At 27.5% G+C, this 25,631-nt stretch overlaps 2 protein-coding genes across 5 annotated transcripts; one reads left to right on the forward strand and one right to left on the reverse strand.

The window, feature by feature from the left end:
* Positions 1–796: 796 nt before the first annotated feature.
* Positions 797–19,783, reverse strand: LOC127262620 (very-long-chain aldehyde decarbonylase CER1-like). Of its 3 annotated transcripts, XM_051291396.1 has the most exons (10): positions 6,414–6,518; positions 6,071–6,294; positions 5,021–5,253; positions 3,407–3,626; positions 2,941–3,316; positions 2,738–2,845; positions 2,461–2,661; positions 2,234–2,332; positions 1,888–2,061; positions 797–1,198 (listed from the first exon to the last, which is right to left on the reverse strand). In XM_051291396.1, the coding sequence occupies exons 1-10, from the start codon at positions 6,471–6,473 to the stop codon at positions 1,007–1,009; spliced, it is 1,887 nt and encodes a 628-aa protein (XP_051147353.1). In that variant the 5' UTR covers positions 6,474–6,518; the 3' UTR covers positions 797–1,006. The 3 variants fall into 3 exon arrangements, with proteins under 3 accessions (XP_051147353.1, XP_051147362.1, XP_051147371.1); XM_051291405.1 differs by lacking the exon at positions 2,234–2,332; XM_051291414.1 differs by lacking the exons at positions 3,407–3,626; positions 5,021–5,253; positions 6,071–6,294; positions 6,414–6,518 and adding an exon at positions 19,717–19,783.
* Positions 17,404–23,794, forward strand: LOC127262608 (very-long-chain aldehyde decarbonylase CER1-like). 2 transcript variants are annotated; one of them, XM_051291375.1, is made up of 10 exons: positions 17,404–17,542; positions 17,670–17,893; positions 17,998–18,230; positions 19,580–19,799; positions 20,933–21,308; positions 21,670–21,777; positions 22,021–22,221; positions 22,558–22,656; positions 22,804–22,977; positions 23,455–23,794. In XM_051291375.1, exons 1-10 carry the CDS (start codon positions 17,483–17,485, stop codon positions 23,644–23,646), a joined length of 1,887 nt encoding a protein of 628 aa, XP_051147332.1. In that variant the 5' UTR covers positions 17,404–17,482; the 3' UTR covers positions 23,647–23,794. The 2 variants fall into 2 exon arrangements, with proteins under 2 accessions (XP_051147332.1, XP_051147340.1); XM_051291383.1 differs by lacking the exon at positions 17,404–17,542 and having other exon boundaries at positions 17,786–17,893; positions 17,963–18,230.
* Positions 23,795–25,631: the final 1,837 nt, after the last annotated feature.

Below are 25,631 nucleotides of genomic sequence, written 5' to 3' on the forward strand. Positions count from 1 at the left end.
TTTTTATTTTTATTTTTTATTTTTGGTCCAAAACAGTTGTCCTTAAAAAAAAATGGCATGCTGGTCCAATCGGATCAACTTGAAAAATTGATTTTGTCTAAGAGGATATTTGATAATGACCTTATTAAACAACTTTTACTTTTTAAATCTAGCTTTTAACTGTTCGGCAAGTTAATTATTTTAGTATATTTTTATATGTTACACCCAAATGTCATAATAGAGTCGTAACAAAAATACTTTTTGCATAAAAATGGGCTTTTGATAAGATTTTATACGGCGCGTTGTAAATAAAATAAAATAAAATACTACTTCCGTTCAGTCACAAAGTACACAGTAGTTTTTTTGTGTTGATATTTGAATATTAATTATTATATCAAAACATAATATACAAAAATACATCTATCAGTCTCTTATAATACAAATACAATCATATTTTTTGAGTAAACTATATAAATATAAGAATATTTTTAATGTTAAATACAATTGCACAAAAACATATGATTACTTTATGGCTGGACGGAGGCAATACTCCCTCCGTCCCATGTAATATGAGTGTATTACTGTAGATACGAGAATTTAGCTAAAGTATAATTAGTAAGTAATTAAGAAGTGTATTAGGAAAAATAATTATTATTTAGTAAAAATAATTATAGATTAAGATTAAAATAAGTAAATAGTTTAATTAAAATTATAAAATTATAAAATTTAAAATGCGATTAAAGTGCATAATTATATTTCCAAAAATAGAAAAAGACAAATTATGTAGAACGGACAAAAATAGAAAATAGGGATAAATTATACGAGACTGCGGAGTACTATGTTTTTTTGGTAGTGAAATGTGCAACAAACTCTGTTACATGTTCTCAAAGCATTTTATATATATATATATATATATATATATATAAAATTATATGCCTTACGGTAAGCTACTTCCCAGGCAAAGTCTATAGCAACACACTATGGCATACTCCTTGCAAATACTTGCCCATCATTCCAAGACCAGTTATTAATTCATATACATCTTCTCTGACAGCGTTGCCGACACTGTCAGGGGACGGAAACCATGCTCGAGGCTAGCTTGCCATATCTTATTTACGTTGAGCATTGTGTTCCCACACTCGTGCTCGCTCCAGTCTTCCACGGCATGCAATATTCCCGCTATTCGTTGGGCGCTCATTACTCGTCTCGGCAGCCAATTCTTTCAAAAGGGAAACAGAAACATATTTAAATTTTCCAAGCAACTTAATAAAGAAGATTTTTGAAGTATTTGAACAATCCTCTAATCTAAGATACTAAAGTTTAAAGAGATAATAATTCAATTTACATGTTTTTAGAAACTTATAGTTGTCTTTTTGCCAAATTAAAGGATAGATGCTAGGAAAATCATTTCTTATACTCCCTTATTGGTATTTTAATGTAAAAGTTGGATAGGTAAAAAGTAGAGTGAGATATTGTAGAAAATTTATTAAAAAAATTAATAATAAAATAGTGGAATAAATAGAAAATATAGTGACAAATTGATTATTATCTCTTAAAGTATGAGTAATGAAACTATAAACCGATAAAGTTGTTTATTATAAAAATATATGCATAAATTTAGCGGACAATAAAAAAAATGGCATAATTATCCCGAACAGAGGGAATAATTATTTTCTAATCAAGAAGGTGATCCGGTAGTGTTATTGAGACTACGTAGTAAAATTTGAACTAGTGAACTTGTAGTCACTAGTCAACGACCACACCAACTCGACCAACATCAACTAGTCAATTTGATTATACATTAGATAGTATTATTTGATATTTAGCAACCCATAAGGCTTCATAATTTTTTATTAAAATGAGAGGAAAAAAAATGATAACATTAAGAGGAATGGTTTTATTTCTAACCTCACAAGAGTCGACATTCTCAAAATGCTTTGGAGCCAACATTGATGGTGTGTTGTTGTATACACAATCTTTGCGCGCTTTCTTCGGAGGAAATTGAGAGAATGGAATAAATATTGTCCCTTTCGACGCCTTCAACTGGTCATCATCACTTAGGCCATCTCCTACCAGCCATACCTGTATGTGTAACACTTCTATTACTATAGTTCGACTTTAAGAGTCATTTTGTCTTAAACAATGAGATAGAAAAAAAAAAAAAAAAAAACTCATCGTTGTTAAAGAAATGACTTCAAAAGAACTCTATCATACTAAACATGGAGAGTAAGAATAAACATATTGGTTAAAATACCACGGGAAGATTGTTTTGTGAGAGGCCTAATTTGTCCGCGACATTGCCACTAAAACTCGACTTGAGCTTCTTATACTCATCTTCACGAAGACTGATTACCTATTTGATTTGAAATTACAAGGTTATGTAAATGCATTCTAAGATATGCTTTGTTATATATGTTCGTATGTAACACAACCACAATAATCGTGCGCATTGAGTGGATGTATTAAGACGATTGAATGTACCTCAACTCCATCTTGGCATAGGGCTTGGGCGATCGAATAAGCAACCTTATTTAGATGGCCTCGAAGTAACACTTGAGTTGTTCCTTCGGGAATGCTATTTCTCACAATAGCAACGGTTAAACTACTTCCATCGACCAATTTTACTTTCAACTCCGGGTGCTTTGTTAAGAACAACTCACCATTTCCATTGAGCCCCTCGTCCTAAATTGCATCAAATAAGTGGTAGCTCTTTGATTTACAATTCAATATAAAGATGCATATCGAAAACATGACTTGCCTGATTCAAGAGCCCTAGGCTTATCACTTTAACTTCTTTCTCCTCGGCTTCGAGTATTGCATCCTCAATCATTTTATTGATCGACTCCCTTTGCCTTTGCGCATAATACTAAACCAAGAACGAAAGTATATGTTCTTTTTTTGTTTTTTCTCTTAAACCAAAGAAACACTTGAAAAATAATTAACAATACGAAGAAGGCTTACTTGAATAGTATACTTTGGGACAGCCCATGTTTGCATTTTGAGGCGTTTGAAGAGATTCCTTTCAATGATGAAAGTACGGCCATAGATCAAAGTTATGGCCATCGACCATAAAGTGACAGGCCACATTAGCCACAAGTACCACTTGGACTTGTGAGGCTCGGCAGCCAAGTAGGCGAATCCTAACCGAAGATAATATATCGAATTGGGCGTGGTTAGATGAGTCAAGTGCACCACATCGGGCGACTCCTCTTTTCTTACTAAAGACTTCTCATACAACAAATCCGAAGATTGGTCCATTGTGCCATAGACATAGTCGTAGAAAGGCATGAATAGAGAGTAATTCGTCCGAAATTGAGTATGGTGTAATGAATGGAACCTACCATAGCATCACAGAGAAAAAAAAAAAAAACAATTTCCATTACTCCAGCATCGAAATCTAAAACGGACAAATACAATGAATACTTACGAAGGCGTGTACATAATGTACTTAAGCGGAGGGAAGACAGAGAAGAGCCATTTAGGTATATGTTCGAAGTTGCAATGTCCCATGTTGTTCATGAAGTCGATGTAAGTGATGTAGATGAAAATCGATAGAAGGGAAGCTGTCCGGGTACATATTGTTGTAAGAATTGGGGTTGCAAACAGCGTGAAGTATGCAATATGCTCTCCAAAAGGATGGATCACAGCTGCATATATATATATGAACATGCTGTCAAAAAACATAATTAATCGATTGTTCATCCCTAAAACGATCAGATATGTTCTTTTTTGAAGTTTAGTTTTAATTTGTTTTTCCATGCAAGTATTGTGATGATCTTTAGAAATATGTACTTCAATCTCATAAATTATCGTATCAACCACGCTATAGAAGCCAAAAAACCAAAACTAAAAAATGAAATCCGACACTAAAAGAACATACTAGATTAAAAAAAAAGTACCAAGTCAAAATACCGACGATAAATCATACTCTTTTCGTCTAAGAGTAAATTTTTCATTTTGTCATTTTAGTCTGTCCGAAATAAAACTCTCATTTTTTTTTTACTAAAAATAACTCTCAACTAAATACCAAAATACCCCTACTTTTTATATGTTACTTTTGAAGATTAAAATACATATTACATATTTATAAAATACTAATTTATTTTAATTCGCGTGCAAAAATCAAATGAGAAACTTACTGGTGGACTATTGTACTTGAGTTCCATCACAGGCAAAAGTGTTGCCATTTCATGTGTGATAAAATTGATAAAATTGTCGAATTTAGTCTTATATTATATGCATGTACATTTTTATTTTTTTTTTGGTAAATTGCATATACTCCCGTGTCTTATGAAATTCCATAGAACATTATATATTTTATTTATTGTGGTAGTATAAAATCTTCATAATGTATCATTTTTGGTCAAAAACAGTGACGACTAAGAATCACATATTTATTATGCACATCATGACCTTAAATAGAAAAAATCATTGCAAATTTTTTACTAGAAGTTTTTAATAGTAAAAAATTGATAGTTTATTTATCCAATTAAAAAATAAAAAATAAAAAATAAAAAAATAATAAATAAAATAGTTGATGTCAACATATTGTTTCCCTATCTTGTGATTCTTGTTGAAATTGAAAAAATAAAAACACATGGTCATCTTTAAAAAAATCATTTACATAGTAGGCCTCTCCAATTCATAGTTATTGCTATTTTTTAACAAAAATATTACTCCCTCCATCGTATAAATGTGCTCACTTGATCGGGCACGAGTTTTAATAAAAATGAGTAGGAATTGTTATTTTTTTCTTTTATAGTAAAAAAAAATACAAAAGTGTAATGATTTTTTACTTAAAAAAACGAGAATATTTTTCGATGACAACCCAAAAAGGAAAGTGGACATAGATTTGAATGACAGATGAAGTATATTTTATGCAAACTTTATGCTAACACAAAAGAGTTTTATATAATAAATAAAATATAGGATATTCGGTGCATTTTTTATGAAAGACAGGAGTGTGCAATATATATATATATTTTTTTTATTTGTAAATTTCATTTTTCTCTTTTTCGCGGCGACGTTATAGTTTTCTTACAAGTAATGGGTTCGGTGACGATGGATGAGTGGTGGTGGGAGTGGTAGCGCGAGTAGAGAAAATGGTGGTGCAACGCGCGGTGCAACCAATAGTATAAATACTCGACCGGCCCGACATGGAGCAAAGCCGTCAAGATTACACCATCCGTTCGCCACAACGGCAGATGCCGAGCCTGCTTGATGTAAGTGTGAATTCCGTAGAACAATAATCCGTTAAATATTATTTGGTCGTCCCTGCACGGCACTGTTCCATTAGATCATCGAAACAACTACAATTAATATATACTCTCTTCGTCCTATTTCAATTTGCACGCTTTTATTTTTAAAAAAGTTTACTAAATCTAAACATACTTAACAAATATAAATCAATGTAATTAATTTTACAATATATAACATCACATATCATATGGGACCATTCAAGACCCTTTATTTTTATCTCTCTTCAATAAATAAGTTTTTTTTTTTTACATTTGAAATTCAATATTTTTATAAAATTAATTTATTTTATTTATAAATAAATAATTATTTATTTATTTATATTATTTAAAATTTTATTCTATCGATCCGGTTCCAAGGGTCTTATTTACGTTTTGTGTCATTGTCCTTAACATTAAAAATATCATTATACTTGTATTATATTTTGAACAAATGTCATTATAATAGTCTTGTAAGACACTGATAGAAGTATTTGTCATTTTCCTTTGATTTCTATTACGTTTTCATATAATAATTAATATTTAAATATCAACACGCAAAAAAGTAAATAAGACCCTTAGAGCCGGACAAATGTAACATATTTTATTGAGATATAATATTTAATATATTGAAATGTATATTTCAAATTTATTTAACTTATATATATTAATTCTTATTTTAGGATTACTAATAATGTTACTCTAATAAAAATATAATAAAATAATATCATAATTCACTATCATTAACTAATTAAATTATTTTACATTAAATAACTTATATTAAATTAAATGAATCATTTCAAATGGAACAGAGAAAGTATATATATATATAAATCATGAGTCGAATGCACATATACCAATTTCTCTCCCGATCAACTTGGTCGAATTCAATGGATTTGTCGACTATGCGGTTGGCTCCTTGGGCAGTCCGATATCGGGAGAAAGAAATCCATATTTGATCATGCACCATTCTCCATATTAAAAAGGGAAGTATAAGAAACTCCGTAAGATCCCTCTCGCCCTCGCCCTTCGTCATGTATGAATACGTCGCTTTTATAGCGAATGGAGCCAACACCACATACTACATACACACAAAAAATTCAAATCAAAATCGAATAAAAATGAACCGCGACGAGTTCGATGGAATAGAAATAGAATTGAAAGTTAAAATAAAATAAAAATAATAGAGAATAATTGAACCTTGTAGGAGCCAAGAAATGTCCATGGCCAGTCAGTGAGAAACCCTGGTTTGGAAGCCATTGTTATATTTCTTCTTCGAAATCTTCTTCTCTGTAAACTACTTGTCTAATCGTCACCATGGGATGCTTCCATTATATATATATATATATATATACACGTGTGTTAAGTGTGTTCAATTTGGTGCACTTATCAATACTTTTGCTTCATTTTTTTTTAATAAATAATGCATTATGCCAAAAGGTTATAGGTCAAGTGTTTGCACATTAATTGATATATATTGTTAATATTCCTTGAATCTGTCTGTAATTTGTAATTCAGTCATACTCAATAAAATTATTTTCCATTTTTGTCCGTAGACGTAGTCAACGTGTTGTTGGTAAACTACGTACGTAAATCTGTATCTATTTTACGTTTATGTTTGTTATTCGATTATTAATCTTAATCCGTCACAAAATATATATATATAAATGGTAGGAGTGGCGCCTCGGAATGTTACATGTCATACATTACTATTAATTAAAATCATATATTGTACATTTACTAACAACATATATTCAATGAAATTTTGCATTCTAAAAAAAAAAAAAAATGTATTATTCATCAACCATCTCCACTTAAATGAAAGTATTGTAATTTTAAAAATTTGAATACCTTTAGAAACACCAAAAAATTAAATTTTAATGTGATATTATATATATATATATATATATTTATATATAATACTTAATATTATATCATTTTAAATGATATAATCAGTTCCCAAACTTTATAATAAAAATATGTATATAAATTAACAAATCAAATATATTTTTATAGAAAAATATGAAAATTGTATAATAAAAAGTTGAAACAAACTTCAATTAACAAACCATTTGTATATATATATATATATATTGTATATATAGTACGCATTTTCCTTTTTCGAAAATATAATATTATTGATTATATATAATTTTTTTTTTATTTGCCTTTAATTGAAATTTTGAATTTAAGTTTAAATAGTTACTTAATACAGTATTATGATATTTGGTTATGGTTTAAAGTTGATCTAAAATGTATGGATGTTAGATTTAAATTTTATTTCAATAATATTTTGACGTGATATTTTTGTAAGAAAAAATAATTTATTTTTATTGAAAATCATGTTAGATAAATGATAATTATTTAACTTTGAAATCACAACCAAACAAATAAATCTTTTATTTAATTTTGTTTAAGAAAATATTATTTCAAATTACAAAGATTGGATGTATATTATAATATAATTAAGATATTTATATTATAAATGATAAAATGTAATATTAAAAATATTGAAATACAAAAAATAACAAAGGCAAAGTGATGGGAATAATGACTTCATGTTAAGAAAAAGCAAAATGACTAAAATAAACAAAAAGGATATAATTAAAAATAAATGTCAGATTTCCAGAGTACTCTCTACTCTATCCCATAAAGAGTTGTGTTTATGTAACGTATGATTAAAGTGAATAATATTATTTTATCTATTTTGATTATATATTTATTTGGAAGTATATTAAAATAACAATCTCTAACCTATAATTAGTTTACTAATGTTTATGATTATTTTATCATACTCATAAATGAGATAAAATAATTCTTTAAACTATAATTAGATAATACTTCCTCCGTCTCATAACTATGTATTCATTTATTTTTTATACGAAATTTTAGAAATATTAATATTATATTGGGATAGAGTAGAAATAAAGTAAAAACGACTAAAAATAGATACTCTGTTATATATGGGACAGACCAAAATCAAAAAATGGATATTTTGTTACAGGACATATCAAAATAAAAAAATGATACTTTGATATGGGACAGAGGAAAAAAAATAATATTTTATATATTGAAAATCGTCTCAAATAAAAAAAAAAAAAAAAAAAAAAAAAAAAAAAAAAATTGTTGCACAAACAAAACCCTTAAGTACACACAATTATTTATTCCTTATATAAATTTTCAACTTTTTTGGAATAAATAAAAATTCTCCGACACCCTACAAGCACGGGCGTGTTGGCACCCGTGTTCTTTTCTATTTAAATAAACAGACAGCATAATGAGGGGTGGTGGGTTCATATACGCATATATGTGTATGCAAAGCAGCAACATGATGATGAATAAGTTTCATTTAAGTTAATTTAATTACTCCCACTATCTCATTTTATTTTATAGTTTTACTTTTAATTATAATATAAATTTTAGGTTATATAAAATTTTAACTTTCTTTTTACTGATTTTTTATATGTGAATAAAAAATTACATAACTTTTTGGACATTCTAATTTAAATAGCAGCACATTTTTATTTATAGCACTACAAAGAAAAAAAGCAGTTTTTGCCAAGAAAAATTGGCACAGAGAATGGCGCGGTGTTAGCGAAGGAGCAGAAGCCCCTTTCATTATTAATAAAATATTCTTTTGATGCATAAATACTACAAAAAAAAATATTAATTTTGTAACGAAATTTTTTCGTTTTTAAATACACATTTTTCGTTATTAATTAGAGATGGAAATAAGGATGAAATTACGTTAGCTATGTGAACTTTAGAGACATAATTTCATTATAAATATACTATTTTTTTTTAGTAAAACTTGCGCCGCATAATTATTTATTTGAAAAAAAAAAATTTAATAGAAGCACTAAGTTTGGCTTCTATTATTTTTAAGTTTATATTTCTAAAAGGAGAAAATTGCAAAAATTATTTCATATATACCTCATTATTACTTTTGTCATGTATGACAAAATATATTCTACGTGTTTGTAAAAGTCGCTATTTCTATCTTTCAGCTGCGCATGATGTGAACGTTAGGCACGACCAAATGACATAAATAGTGACTTTTACAAATATATAAAATATATTTTGTCATCGAGATAAATACATGACAAAAGTGATAATGTATTATACATACGGAATATTTTTTAAAAGATTGAGTCGCTTAAATCAGTCCCTATTGTTTTCAAATTTTTTTTTTTTTTAAATGCACTAAATTCAGTACCTATTATTTTTATTTAAAAAAATTGAGGTGTCGAATTTTGAGCCTCAAAATATTTAAAATAATAAATAATGACAATAAACATCGAATTCGGCGCCATTATTTTCAATTTTATAAATAGAAATTGAGACAAAAGGTAACAGAAAATACGTTACCTATATTAAAATTTAGAACTAAAAATATTAGCACATTTATGATAAATGGAGTATGTGTACATTACAAGAAAAAATTATTTTTGTAACAAAACGTTTTTGTCTCTAAATCTACTTTTTTCGTTACTAATGACATTAGAGACGGAATTAGTAATAGAATTACGTTAGCTACGTGAACTTTAAATACGGAATTCCGTTACAAATATATTATTTTTTTGTAGTGGTATATGTTTGCGTTTGTGAGTTATCATGACCATGTGGCACAATTGACATCATCAAAGTCACAAAAAACAAATTGTTGTAGTTTAAGGGTGTGTTTGTTTGATGGTTGTGGAGTTTGGTGTAGGTTTTTTAATACTAAAATTGTTAATGGAAATAGTTTTTTTGATATGATATAAGTGAAAATTGTAATAAATATTTTGTACTTGTGGCCAATGATATTTTTGTCTTTTAGTTGTCATTTTGGCAAAATATATTTTATGTATGTCACTTTTTTGCGATTTTCGTCATCTGGCCACGCGTTAAGTTCATGATAGATATAATCTCACGCGCGCACACGATGAGGTTGTGCTACAAAGGATGAAAATTGGGAAAGAGAAACACATGTAAGATATATTTTGACAGAGTGGCAATGAAAAAACAAGAGTGAATTACTTATATTTTGATAGGTGACAATTAAAAGATAAAAGTGATAATTGCTTATTTTTTGCCCTAAAATCCCTAAATGATAAAAAAAAATAAATAAATAAATAAACCATTTTTAAAATCGAAATTTGAGAAAATTTGTATGGTTCATCCGAAACGACCAAACAAACCAACTACGGATATTATTTTATCAATCCAAGGTCATCTAGAGCCCTGAAGTCCTAAATACTAAAAAAAACATACGCCAATTTTTAGACTCGGAATTACAAAAAACTCAGCATGGTTAATCTGACAACCAAATGAACCAACCTACAATGTTATTTTATCCATTTGAGGTCATCTAAGGCTCCAAAAATGCTAAATGCTAAAAAATATATACCTATTTTCAAACTCATAATTACACAAAACTTGCACGGTTAATATAAAACAACCAAACAAACCAATCAGTAATATTTTTTGTCCATCCAAAATTGTTTAGGACCCTAAAAACTATAAACTCTAAACAAATGTAAAATTATTTTTAGACTTGGAATTTGAGTAAACTCCAACGTTTCGGATGAAACGACAAAACAAACAAATTTGCGATATTGTTTTAATCTGAACTCGTTTATGGCCCTAAAAAACGTAAATGCAAATAAATGTAAACTTCTTTTTAGAATATGAATTGAACGGAACTTGCATAGTTTATTCGAAATGACCTAACAAAATGCAAACTCATTTTTAGACGACTCGCAATGAGACGAAATTTGCATAATTCATCCGAAATGGCCAAACTAACCAACCAACGATAATTTTTTGTCAATTTGAAGTTATTTTGGGCCTTAAAAACTCTAAACCCTAAAAATATATAAATAAAATTTTAAAGAAGGAATTGAACAAATTTCACACGGTTCATCCAAAATGAGCATACGAAGCAACTAGCAAATTTTTTTGTTAGTACAGGATTGTTTAGAACCCAAAAAAGCCAAACGCTAAAAATATATAACCTAATTGTTAGACTCAGAATTGATAATTATCGGCTTGTCTTCTAATTGTCAAATTGACAAAAATATATCTCACATGTGTTATTTTTTTCGCAATTTTTTCGTACTCTTACCGTGCGTCAAGTTCATAACGGTGTCGGTGCGAGTGGAATTGTGCTACGGAAGACAAAAACCGCGAAAAAATTGACATCTATAGGATATGTTTTGTCAGGCTGACAATTAAAATACAAAAATGATAATTGGTTATAGGTACATAATATTTATTATGATTTTCTCTCACTACAAAAAAATATCAATTTTGTAACAAAGATTTTTTCGTTCTTAAATCAACTTTTTCCGTTACTAATGATATTAGAGACGGAATTAGAGATGGAATTACATTAGCTACGTAAACTTTAGAAACGGAATTCCGTTACAAATATACTTATTTTTTATTTTTTTTGTAGTGTCTATGATATCAATAGATGTTATTATAATATTTTAAATGTAAAAGAATTTATTTTTAATATAATATAAAAATTAAAATTTAACGAAAATTTGTGTGATTTGTATTTCAAATCAAATTATTTTATAGTAAAAATATATTATTTTTTAATAATACATTTAAGTAGATTATAAATTTTACAAAAAAAATTAAATAAAAAAGTTTAAACTCAAAACTTAAATCAAATGAATCCCTCGAATCTGGGAGAAGGAGAACAAGGTTACATTAATCATTCAGTGCTGGTCTAGCAAAGATTTATTAAGGGTTGGAGTTGAATTTTTTATTAAAAAAATAATACATTTGTAACAGAAATTAGGGTTAGCTGGCGTTATCTACGTATAAACTTTAGGGACATAGTTTAATCATTTTGGTTTCTAATGTCATTAATAATGAAAAAAAGTAAATTTAAAAATTAAAAAAAAAAAGTCGTTATAAAAATATTATTTTCTTGTAATATTTGGCCAGACACTATTATCAAGTAATACTTAATTAATAAAGTCATTCTACATTAAACTTCATAGCTCTAGGCCTATTGGATCGATCATTAGGAATACTCCACCTTTGTCATATTGCAAAAATTAAGAAATTAAGAAAAACACACAAGAATACAAAGAAATTTTTGATCGAATTCAATCTACGTGTTGGCGCTCAAACTACGCCTTTTTACTAGTAATTTCAAATATTAATTACAAAAAGATTACATCAAATATATATGTGAATGTATACCAAAACCTAAAAAATAGGCTCAATAATCAAAGTCGACAAAGAATTTAGCTCATACTGTTTGGTTCCAACTCAGAGAAGTGGCAATCAAATCAAAACTAGTTCTAACTTGAGCTTCAGAAAGCATCATAGCCAACATGGGGATCACCCAAAGTATTCAATTTAGCTAGTTTATCACTAAAAATGTATCGATACTATAATCCAATACCTCATGGATATTTGTATTATCAGATCGTGTTTATGTCAGATTGAGCGGTAAGTATAACAAAAAAGTCTATTAGCCTAAACCTGATTTTTAATCCGAACATGATATAATTTTTTTGGATTAGATTTAGGCCAACCTGATTTTATTTTAAGTCACTCGATAATCTGAACAAACCTAAAAATCTAATACAAAAATATATATCCGAAAATCTAATCCGAATCAAACCGAAATTTAAAATTTAGATCGGATTAGATCGGATTAAATTTTTAACAAATTTCGGATTTTCGGATCGAATCGGATCGGTATACTTAAAATCCGAACCAATCCGAAATCCAAAATATAATATTTTAATATATTTTTTTATTATATATATTTAATATTTTATTAGAAAATATTATATTTTAATATAAAAAACTCAAATTTAATACTTATATTTTAATATATTTAATTTTTATATATTATATATATTTAATATTATAAAATAATAATAAAATATAAAAAGAATTTAAAATTTTAAAAAATAATAATAAAAATATTTAGAATTTCGGATTTTTCGATTTGGTTCGGATTTTTTAGTTCGGATTACGGATTTTCGGATTTCGGATTTCAGTTATTTCGGTTTGGTTCGGATTGGTTTTTTCAAAAATTTCGAATTTTCAGATCAGTTCGAATTTGGCAAAATCTTGAACCGAAAATCTGAATGCTCACCCCCATATATAATTATGGGTTTGTTGGCTTTGTCGTTTTGAATGATTTTATTTTTTATGTTAGATATGAAAAATTATATTATATATATTGTATTGGAATATTGATCTTTTATATTGTGTTAGTTTTGTATGTACAAATTTTTTTAATAACATTTATAAAGAATTCGTATTATTTGAAAATACATAATAAGTGAACAAGGTGTGTTTGGTTTTGATTTTAAATCAAAATCAACATTATTTAGCTTGTGTGTTTGCTAATAATAATAAAATAATTTTAATCACAAAATATCATATTAAAATGTTATTTTTTAAAAAAAAAAATCAAAACAAAACAAACTATCACAAAGATGTGTGTTTCTTGACCAAAATTTTTCAAAATTTTACCATCTGTATTGTGGGTTTTTAGAAAAAAATTCTCTACAAAATATTCCATAAAAATTACTTAAATACAATACTCGAACTAATTTTTTTCAAACCAAATTTATAAGTTTTTACTATTAATACTCCCTCCGTCATTTAACAATCTATCCATTTTTCTATTTTGATCTGTCCCATAACAAAGTATTCATTTCTTTTTTTTTTTAGTAATTGTACTGTCTACCTAACATTACAAATACCCTTTCAATTTACAATGTATTACATAAATGATATTACTTTTATATCATACAATACTTTATTTAGTCTTTTTACCTTTATTTTTACTTTATCTCAATATAATACTCCCTCCATCCCATTGAAAGGTTATCATTTTTCATTTTCGTCCGTACAAGGTTACCATTTCCTAATTTAGTAATTGTACTACCTACTTAATATAATAAATATCCTTTAAACTTACAATATATTACACAAATGTCATTGCTTTTATATTACACCATACTAATAGGGGTATTTTTGTCTTGTTTTCCTACAATTCAATATAATACTAATATTCAAAAATCTACGTGCAAAAAGGAAACGTCACCCATCTAACGGGACGGAAGGAGTATTAATATTTTTAAAACTCCATGCAAAAAGCAAATGGATATATAGATATGGGACGGGAGGAGTATAAAAAAATCCTAAAACAATATTTACTCAAATATTAATTATTTATCTTTTAAATTACATTAAATGTAATTGTATAATCAAAATATCAAATCAATACTTGTTTATATCATATAAAAAATATATATAATCAAATTTAATAATTCTTACTTTTTAAAATCCAAACCTAAATATGCAAACAAACACAACCTACATTTTGTTAGGCAGAGAGTAAGTAATTTAGTATAGGTTAGAGGGAGGCTCATAGACTCCTATCAACATGGAGAATTTTATTATTATTATTATTGCCTCTTTCCGGGGTAATTATGTCAATTTATTTGGATACGTATACCAAAAATTAATAATATTTTAATATAAAAATAGAGTAGATAAAAAGTAAAATATGAGTATTATAATAATTTATTAACAAACAAAGTTGAGGGAGTATTATATATATTTATTTTAATATAATATAAATAGATATTAAATATAATATTTGAACATAATTGCAAATAAAATATATGGAATATAACTTTTCTTTATGAGGAATATCTCTTATAAATAATGTAAAAATTGAAAATGCAACTAAACATATAATAATCAAGTGAAAAAGCAAACATAAGCAAAAATATAAAATAAATAAAATAACTTGAAAATACAACTAAACATATACTTCTTCCGTCCCGCTATAAAATATATATATTTTTATTTTGGGACGTCTAATTACAAATTAAATATTTCATTAAATATTTTATTTTTTTTCCACAAATATTTATACTTTACATCACATCATTATTTTTACACCAAAAAGCAAAGGCAAAAATATTATTATACTACTTTTAACTACCTACTATAATTAAAATACTATTATTTTTTAAACACCGCGCCAAAAGTAATTGTATATTTTATGTGTGGACAGAAGTAGTATAATAATCAAGTAAACATCAAACATAATAAACAAATTCAAATGAAAAAAAATATATATATATCTTGATTTGTTTTGTTTTGATTTGATTGAGTTTAGATTTTGATTTAAATAATATTTTGATTGATATTTTGCGAAAAACTAATATATTTATACTAAAAATCTTGTGGACTGAATAATACTCCCTCCGTCCCACATACAATGTCCACGTTGCCGTTTATGTCCGTCTCATATTCCATGTCACTTTTTTTTTTTGGAAAATGATTACACACTTTTATCTCATTTTAAACTTTTTAATTTATTTTTTTTTAATTTTAATTAAACTAATTAGTTAACTTAATCTTAATTTATAATTATTTATATAATAAAATAATTATTTTCACTAATATATTCTTAATTATCTACTAATTACACCATTCCTAAAATACCGTATCTACAGTAGACACGGTGTGTGGTGTGTGGGACAGAGAGAGTATTGAATTCTGTTTGAAATACAAACCAAACACAGCCTCAGTTTGTTTGATTTTGTATTTATATTTATTTTTTATTTAAATAGGATTAAGATTTAATATTTTGTGTGAAATACAAACCTTGTCTTCTCGGGCCAAGTTGACATTATGCTTTTCATTTTTTCTCTTTCAAAATATTACATCATAAAATTCGCTAAAAATTCATTCAAATTTTTTTATTTCTATTTTCTTAGTTAATAAACAAATATATTTATATTTATTCAAAATTTTCTACAAATTAATTTATGTTAATCATAAATAAAAATTTATATTTTTTATTTATTTTTATTATATAAAATTTTATTCTCTAAAAAAATAATATGCATATTTATATATTTTATTAAAATATAATTGTTAAAAAAATTAAACATATATTTTTAATTTTTTTAATCTTATATATATTAAATCATTACTTAAATAAAATTACTAATAATACCGTTCATATAAAAAATATATAATAAAATAATGTAACCTATTATTATTAATTACTTAAATTTTATTATAATTTAAAAAACTCCTAAATTGATAAAAATGTTGGAATGAGAATGACGTTCTTATGCACCAAAATTACAGAAAAGCCACGGCAGCAATGACGATGTAGGGAGTTGCCTAATGTGTACATATCTATTAATATTGTGACGGTGTTGATAATATTATGTTTGCTGATTTTTATATAAATCTAATAAATTGAATTTAAATATAAAATAATATGATATTTTAATAAGAGTAAAATTTTAATTTCAAAATAAAAAATTTAAAACTATCAATATTTTGTCTGTCCATTCATGTGTTGAATATATTACTCCCTCCGTCGTACAAATAATATATGCTTATTTGACAGAAAAAAATGAGTAATAATTGTTATTTTTTTCTTTTATAGGAAAAAAAATACATTTTTACTGAAAAAGAAAATGATAATTTTTTTTTTACGACAACTCAAAAAGAAAAAGTGAATATAAATTTGAATCACTAAGGGAGAGAGTATATTAGTAAATGTAAAATAAAGGGTTTGTTTGTTTAGTGTTTTAGTTTTTTTTTTTTTTTTTTTTTTTTTTTTGGTTGAAAAATAAGAGAATTGTGATGTTAATATAAAAAAAATACTACTTTGGATTATTAATTTTTGTAGAATAATGTAGAACATAAATATTATATAGATTGAGAATTATATCAGGAACAAAAAAAAAAAAAATGAATGAACAAACCCTTTATACGTTGTTAGTAAATGTGCAATATTATATTAATCGTACTAATACAATGTTGTTAAATTAATTAATTTATAGAATATTTCTCTAATTACTTGCATGTACACGCATATATGTCATTAAATGTAGCAATAGTAGATGTACTTGTGATTGTTTAGGTTTAGGTTTAGGTTTAAATTATGCCGACATTTTTTCGATTGAATTTGTCGTAGAGTGTTTACCTAAAGCGAGAAATATCTCACCACTTAATCTACAAGGATTTGACACTGCTTGTGCAATACGTATTTAAAAAGTAAGGATTGCGTGTTGTCGTTTTATTTCTTTAAGAAAAAAAAAAAAGTATCAATAATTGTACCAAATTTAATACACATTAGTACACACGAAATTTAATACACATTAGCACACACGTGTGTGTGTATGTGTGTATATACCCAATGGAAGCATACCAAGGTGACAATTTATACAAGAAGTTTGTGAAGATTTCAAAGAAATACAAAAATGGCTTCCAAACCAGGGTTTCTAACTGACTGGCCATGGACATGTCTTGGCACCTACAAGGTTCAATTCTTTTTCATTTATGTTAGATTAAAATAAAAAAAAATTCACTTCGATCGAACTGTTTTTGGTTCATTATATTCGATGAATTAATTCAATTTTGATTTTGAATTTTTTTCGAGGTATGTAGTACGCGCTTTTGGCTCCTTTTGCAATACACGCGACGTATTCATACATGACCAAGGGCGAGGGCGAAAGGGATCTTTCCAAGTTTCTTATACTTCCCCTTTTAATATGGAGAATGGTGCACAACCAACTATGGATTTCTTTCTCCCGATATCGCACGGCGCAAGGAGCCAACCGTATAGTTGACAAGAGCATCGAATTCGACCAAGTTGATAGGGAGAGAAATTGGTATTATTTGATTCAATTGAAGTTTCTTTTCTTTTTTTTTTTTTTTAATGAATTTTATTTTGATTGTAGTAATTTCGCCGATCTGATGGAATAGTGCCTTGCAGGGATGACCAAATAATATTTAACGGATTATTTTTCTACATAGCGCAAAATTACATCAAGAGGGCTCAAGATTTGCCGTTGTGGCGGATGGATGGGGCAATCTTGATTGCTTTGCTCCATGCCGGGCCGGTCGAGTTTTTATACTATTGGTTGCACCGCGCGTTGCACCACCACTTTCTCTACTCGCGCTACCACTCCCACCACCACTCCTCCATCGTCACCGAACCCATCACTTGTAAGAAAACTTTAATCTCGCCACGTGAAAAAAAAAAAAAAAGAAAAAAAAAAAGAAGAAATTGCAAATTTTGTCTATTTTTTTGTTTTTTCCTTTATATTACGAATCAATTAAACTCACCTGATTAAGACCATCTTCAACCGGTAAACTCTATTTATACAATTTTAATCCATAAATGCAGTTATTACAGTAAGTCTATTTCAACTATAACTCTAATTTTCATTAATATTTTTTAATATTCTATTTTATGTATAATTTTAAATAACTTTTTATTTTTATAACTTACACTATTTTTTAAAAAAACAAAAAATAAAAATAAATTTAAAAACCATAAATAAAAAGTAAAATTTTTTAAAATAAATAAAAGGCAACGCCAATTTTTTACATTGCTACGATACAATACCAAATAAAAAATTGGCATGAAATTTGACGTTGCCCAAATCAACCAACCCAGATGCCCTAAGGCTGTGTAAGTTGGAGTTTACTCTTTAGTAATAAAGTGTTTGTTTGGTCCTATATATGTGGATTATGATGTGATATATATTTAATTAAAAATCAATCTAAAATATTTTTTGAAATGTTTTAAACTATATAAACTTTAATAAATTATAATAAATAGGTTACTTTTGTTGATAATAGAATCTTATGTTATATAAATAAAGAAAATAGTATATATATATATTAAAAATATATAAAATTTTATATGTAACTGTATCTAGGGTGGGATCATATGCTGAATAGATTTATGTATATAAGGTAGAAATAGAATTAATATATGAGAATATAAGTAGATTTCACTTTTTTTTTTTTTGAAAAAAAACAAACAAAAACTTAGAAAAGAAAAAAATTAATAGCAACTTGCAAAACCCCCCAATCAAACATGTCAAATTATGGCAAAAAATAGCATAAAACAAATATAGTGGGTATAGTTGCATATTTCATAAAAGACAAAATCCAATAATTTTGAGAGTTTTTTTTTTTTTTTGTATGAATTAGTTATATATAGAGATCTTGATTGTGATGTTTTTAATTAAAAAAAAATAATAATATAATGTTAAAATAAAGTTTTCTGTTGGGCCATGAAAACACAAAATAAACAGTTGAGACATCACTTTGTGCATTCCTTAAATTGATTGTCTTTTTCATTTATTTAAAATATTTTTTTTAGTTAATTTTAATAAAAAACTATATATATATATGATGAATTTTAAATAAAAAGTAAGGTTTAGTTGTAATATTTCAAATAAAAGTATATATTTAACTTAATATTTTAAAAATATAGATTATTATTATTATTATCATTATTATTGTTGTTATTATTATTATTATTTTGTGGCGAATATATGCAGCTGTGATCCATCCATTCGGCGAGATCTTAGCATACTACGCGCTGTTTATAATCCCCATTTTTACAACGATATGGAATGGGACAGCTTCAATTCTTTCGATCTTTGGCTACGCCACTTACATCGACTTCATGAATAACATGGGACATTGCAACTTCGAACACATCCCCAAATGGATCTTCTCGGCATTCCCTCCACTCAAGTACATCATGTACACACCGTCGTAAGTATTCATTTCCATCCATCTATTTAAATCTCGACTTTGAAATTTTTTTTAAAAAAAAAAGAAAAAATAATTTAAAAGCAAAAATATATACTACCTCCGTCCCATAAAATCAGTACCATTTAATTTTTGTACGTAGATATTTGAATATTAGTATTATATTGATTTATGGTGAAAAAGACAAATATACCCTTATTAGATTGTATGATATAAAAGTAACAGCATTTGTGTAATATATTAGAAGTGGTAAGGGTATTAATTATATTAAATAGACAGTACAATTACTAAATTATGAAATAGTATCATGATTTTGGGATGGACAAATAATAAAAATAATGTGAGGGAATCAGCTAGCGAGAAAATTTGTTAAGGATTTTGATCTCTTTCGAATTGTCACTTGTAAATAAGCATACGATCCATCTTTTTCCGTTCATCTCTCACAAAAAAAAACTTACGAGGGGCTTAAATTCGAGTCCCTAAGTTTAACGAGTGATTTAATTCCTTTCAAATACTCATCGCAAAAATAAGATTTTCATGTAGTGGATAAATATTTCATAGTGTAATTGTTTTATTTAAAATATTTTTAATAAAATAATCTTAAACTTACAAGTTATACGGTAGTCTACCGTCACATAAATATATATCTAATTTTAAAATATATTTACAATTTTTATGAGTTTAATTAGGCTTTAATTTAGTGTAATCTAGAATCTAGTGTTCAGGATTTGATGGTTTCCTTGCAATACTTTGATTTAATTAGGATCGAGCGTTTTTTGGCTTAGAATTTAATGCATTGATTACTAAGGGTATGTTAAAGTCGAGTTTTCAATATAATTTACGACAGAATTTAATGTATTATTTTTATATTATTTACATAATTTTCTATAATATCTCTTCAAACAAATTTATTAAACAAATATTCCCAAACTTACGGTCTATATTTACATTTACATATATAATTTCGAAGTTTTGATTATCTATTACTATTAATTTTTTAAAAAATATATATATCACATTAAATATTAAACTTGTCTTATGAAACATCAAATTAACTTCAAAATCCTCTATTGCTTCATTTTTTTTTATGCTAAACTATTTTTCGAATGAGTTTTTTCTATATGATGTTGCCATAGGTTCCATTCATTACACCACACTCAATTTCGGACGAATTACTCTCTATTCATGCCTTTCTACGACTACGTCTATGGCACAATGGATCAATCCTCGGATTTGTTGTACGAGAAGTCTCTAGTAAGAAAAGAGGAGTCGCCCGACTTGGTACACTTGACTCATCTAACTACGCCTAATTCGATATACTATCTTCGATTAGGATTCGCCTACTTGGCTTCCGAGCCACACAAGTCCAAGTGGTACTTGTGGCTAATGTCGCCTGTCACTTTATGGTCGACGGCCATCACTTTGATCTATGGCCGTACTTTCATCGTTGAAAGGAATCTCTTCAAACGTTTCAAATTGCAAACATGGGTTGTCCCCAAGTACACCGTTCAAGTAAGCCTTCTTCTTCTTCTTCGATTTTTTCATTTTTGATAGGTTAACAAAGAACATAGTAGAAATTAACAAAATATGGCGTAATTGGGGAGGAAAAATAAACTTTATTTCTCAATTTTTTTCTCCCACAAAACTATTACAATATATAAATATATATAATGAATAAACATAAATATCACGAATTTATTATCCAATGTCCACTCAATCATATATTATTCCATAATTCATTATTCAATATTCACTAATCAAAATATATATATATATATAACTATATTATATAATCAACAAAATAATATAAGATTATTCTCCTGAATATCATAATTAAGTTCTAACATAACATATACTTTTGTTCTTCATGTAGTATTTTATGCAATGGCAAAGGGAATCAATAAATAAAATGATTGAGGATGCGATACTTGAAGCCGAGGAGAAAGGAGTTAAAGTGCTAAGCCTAGGGCTCTTGAATCAGGCAAGTTATATCTATGCTAGTAATATGATTTAGTTTTTTTACACTTTCAACTACTATCAAAATAGTTCGAGCGAATTCAGAATCTTCTTGTTTTTTTTTTTTTTTCCTTACGAATTATTACATCAAAATTTGTAAAATGTACATGTTATTAATTTGTGTTGCTTTAAGATAGTTGAACAATGAATTCCGAGTCATAAAACAAAGACTTATCACTCTTTTGATATTTTTATGCACGTGATTTAGGCCGAGGAGCTCAATAGAAATGGTGAGTTGTTCATAACAAGGCATCCGAAGTTGAAAGTAAAACTAGTCAATGGAAGTAGTTTAGCTGTTGCTATTGTGTTAAATAGCATTCCGAAAGGAACAAGTCAAGTGCTACTTCGAGGCAATCTAAATAAGGTTGCTTATTCGATCGCCCTAACCCTATGCCAAGAGGGAGTCGAGGTACATTCAATTCAATGTTGTCTGATATTACTTATTCATTAAAAAAAATATTATAGAGTGTGTTTGGTTTGTATTTCAAAGCAAAATTTCTATTATTTAGCCTATACGATTTTCAATAAAAATAATTTTTTTTATCTCGCAATATATCATATTAAAATGCTACGTAAATCAAAATTCTAAACAAAACTCTAATTTCAAATCAAAACCAAACAAGATTTCACAAATCAGCTACCATTTGAAGTCGAGGAAGAATAACATATATAGTTTTGAAGAATGGGATGAAATATTTCTCGGTACTTATTCTTTATGGATTCTTTGTTATTTCAAATTGAATAGGTATTCACTCTTCGCGAGGACGAGTATAAGAAGCTCAAGTTGAGTTTTAATAGCAAGGCCACAAATATATTGGCCCTCTCTCAACAAAATCTTCCCAAGGTATTTAACTAATGCTCGGTACTTAATTCTTTATTGTTTGTTTAGTACAATATATGCCGTCTTAGAGTGTTTTTTATAAAAAAAAAAAAAATTATTCGATCTCATAATTTAAAATGAGAGAGCTATTTAAAACCGTTACACATGTAGGTATGGTTGGTCGGAGATGGACTAAGCGATGATGATCAGTCGAAGGCATCGAAAGGGACAATATTCATCCCTTTTTCCCAATTTCCTCCGAAGAAAGCGCGCAAAGATTGTGTGTACAACTACACACCATCAATGTTGGCTCCGAAGCATTTTGAGAATGTCGACTCTTGTGAGGTTCGAAACAACCTTACTCAAAATTAATGTTATTACCCTCTCTTTCTTCTTGCCTTTTAAATTTTTAATAAGGAATATAATTTTTGTATTATTGCCAAAATTCAAACATTCTCATTCAATATATGATCAAAAGTGACTAACACCAATGCTCATGATAATAAAATAGTTTCATATGATTAAAATTAAAACCCTATTTACCATCTACTTTAACTCTAGTATTTTAGTAGAATTTTTTACAAATGCTTCAATAATCTTCTGTGGCAATTTCCTTTGCAAAACTTTAAAGGTACGTTCTTATATCACATTTTACAAAATTTTTACTATTTATCAAATTTTTTACCTCAAAAAATATCAAATCAAACATATATTTTTTATTTCTTATATTATAATAAAAATTAAATTTACATTCAAAACATCACATTAATATCTATTTATATCACATCAACTATTTAAACTATGGTCCCTTAATTTCGGCAGAACTGGCTCCCGAGACGAGTGATGAGTGCACAGCGAATTGCGGGAATACTGCATGCTGTCGAAGATTGGAGTGAACATGAGTGTGGGAATACGATGTTCGACATTAATAAGATATGGCAAGCCAGCCTCGAGCATGGTTTCCGTCCCCTGACAACATCGTATGCCTTGTCAGAACAGAAGTATAGGAATTAATGTGATCATATATTCTTCATCAGGTGATTGCAGGGATTAATGCCATAAAATTTGTGTTTGTTTGATGAGCTTAGAGAGACTATGTAAGAGTGGTGGTTGCATATGTGCTTATGTTGAAGACATAATATTCATCGAATAAAATTGACAATATTATACATAAGTGTATGTGCAAGTACTCCCTTCGTTCGAAACACCCAGCAATATTTTTTTTTTTGTTTGTTCCAAACTTACTGCAATATTTTTGAATTTAGAAATAATTAATTATATTTATATATATATATAAATATACATTTCATTTTATCCCATCATATCACTCAATTAAAAAAATAAATATTCATTTCTCTCTCTAATCACACCACCTAATATTCAAATTATTTTAAATTACCCTACTTAATACTACTCACCTAAATTCTTGTGCTGAACTCAAATGTTGTGCAGTATTTGGCACGGAGGAAGTATAATTTTGTTAAAAAAATCTTTTGTTTTAGCATATAATACAACAATACGGTCAATCTACCTGTACCCGGAAAGAAGATCTCCGGTTCTCAAACTTCACTAAACATGGAAGCTAAGAGCCAAAAGAAGAAACTTACCTTCTAGAGAGGATTGGAGAAGAATTAAGAATAGAGAGAACAACCTACACAAGAGAGAAGAATGAGATGAGAGAGATGTTCGGTAAGAGATAGCCAGGGGTGAAATTATGACCATAAGATTATAAGTTTAAACCCCCAAAGCTTCTAAATTTTGTCTTGTCACCCGTAATTTTCTTAGTGTGACTTGTCTTGCTGGCTTTGTTTGGAGGATATTAAGATTGGTCAGAGATTTACCCGGAACGCATTCGAATAGTAGCGATTACAGGTCAATTCTTACATCATAGGAAAAAAAAATGTGATGAGCGAGAGTAAATAATGAGAGAGTGACAGTGTTGATAGAACTCACACGTATATATATATATTATATCATAATCAAAGGCTCCCAACAAAACCGTGATCAGACGGTTGTGGATTAATTTCGCACCTGGATTGGGCCAAATGAGTTGGGCGAACAAAAATGGACTTGGTTCTTACACTAAGCTTCGGTTCAACTTAGGCCTCACTAATTTCTTAAGCCAAAATTGAATAGACTCGATATAATCAAATAATAACGATATAATCAAAATAATATAAACAGATAATAAAAAACTAAACTAAACAATAAAATAAAATAATAAACATATATTTGAATTTCACTGTTCGTAAATAATTAAGAATATATTAGTTTAAATAATTTCATAAAAAATAAAAAATTTAGAAGATATATAAATAAAAGGATTTTGAATGAGTTCTCGTATAAAAAGTTAAAAATTTAATTAAATTAATAAGAAATATATATATATAAGTGATCTCTTGTGGAACATAAGAAATATATATATATATATATAAATTAGAAAATTTAGAATAAAATTAAAATCTAAAAAAAAAGTAATAGTATGGACGGAGGGAGTACATAAAGATAAGTGGTGTGGGACCCACTAGTTTTTCTTACAAAAATTACACATTATATTATATTATAACATATAATTTTTTTAATCTAAGTGTGTTTGTTTAGGGGTTTGAATTTTGAGTTAGGATTTGAATAGTAAAAATTTTGAATTTGAATAGTTGTATGATGTAATATAAATAGGTGATGATGTGATGGTTTGAATGTAAGATTGATTTTTAGTATAATATAAAAAATGAAAAATAGGTGTTTGATTTGATATTTTTGCATGAACAGTGGAATTTTGTCAAAGTCCATCAGACGCCACACTATATAGGTTTATTTTTATTTTAAAAAGAAAAAACAAAAATAAAAACAAAAACAAAAGATCAAGTTTTCTTGTTGACTTTGAATATGGTGGGAACCCTAGAATGGGGCTGCTGTAGGGTAGAACCGGTTCTCAACCTACAATTTTCTAGTGGCGAGGATTTGAAGCTTGCAAAATTCATCCCGAACCTAACCATACA

Source organism: Andrographis paniculata, unplaced genomic scaffold, assembly GCF_009805555.1.
Source record: "Andrographis paniculata isolate CXL003 unplaced genomic scaffold, ASM980555v1 Contig15END, whole genome shotgun sequence".
Classification (NCBI taxonomy): domain Eukaryota; kingdom Viridiplantae; phylum Streptophyta; class Magnoliopsida; order Lamiales; family Acanthaceae; genus Andrographis; species Andrographis paniculata.

Excerpts from the sequence above, each read along its gene's own strand:
- LOC127262620 (XM_051291396.1), bottom strand. The coding sequence starts at position 6,473 with ATGGCTTCCAAACCAGGGTTTCTCACTGACTGGCCATGGACATTTCTT. Across the intron at positions 5,254-6,070 it reads GTTGATCGGGAGAGAAATTG|GGACGACCAAATAATATTTA; the intron begins GTATATGTGCAT and ends AGTGCCGTGCAG. Across the intron at positions 3,627-5,020 it reads CGTCACCGAACCCATTACTT|CTGTGATCCATCCTTTTGGA; the intron begins GTAAGAAAACTA and ends ATATATATGCAG.
- LOC127262608 (XM_051291375.1), top strand. The coding sequence starts at position 17,483 with ATGGCTTCCAAACCAGGGTTTCTAACTGACTGGCCATGGACATGTCTT. Across the intron at positions 19,800-20,932 it reads TACATCATGTACACACCGTC|GTTCCATTCATTACACCACA; the intron begins GTAAGTATTCAT and ends ATGTTGCCATAG. Across the intron at positions 22,222-22,557 it reads TATGCCAAGAGGGAGTCGAG|GTATTCACTCTTCGCGAGGA; the intron begins GTACATTCAATT and ends CAAATTGAATAG.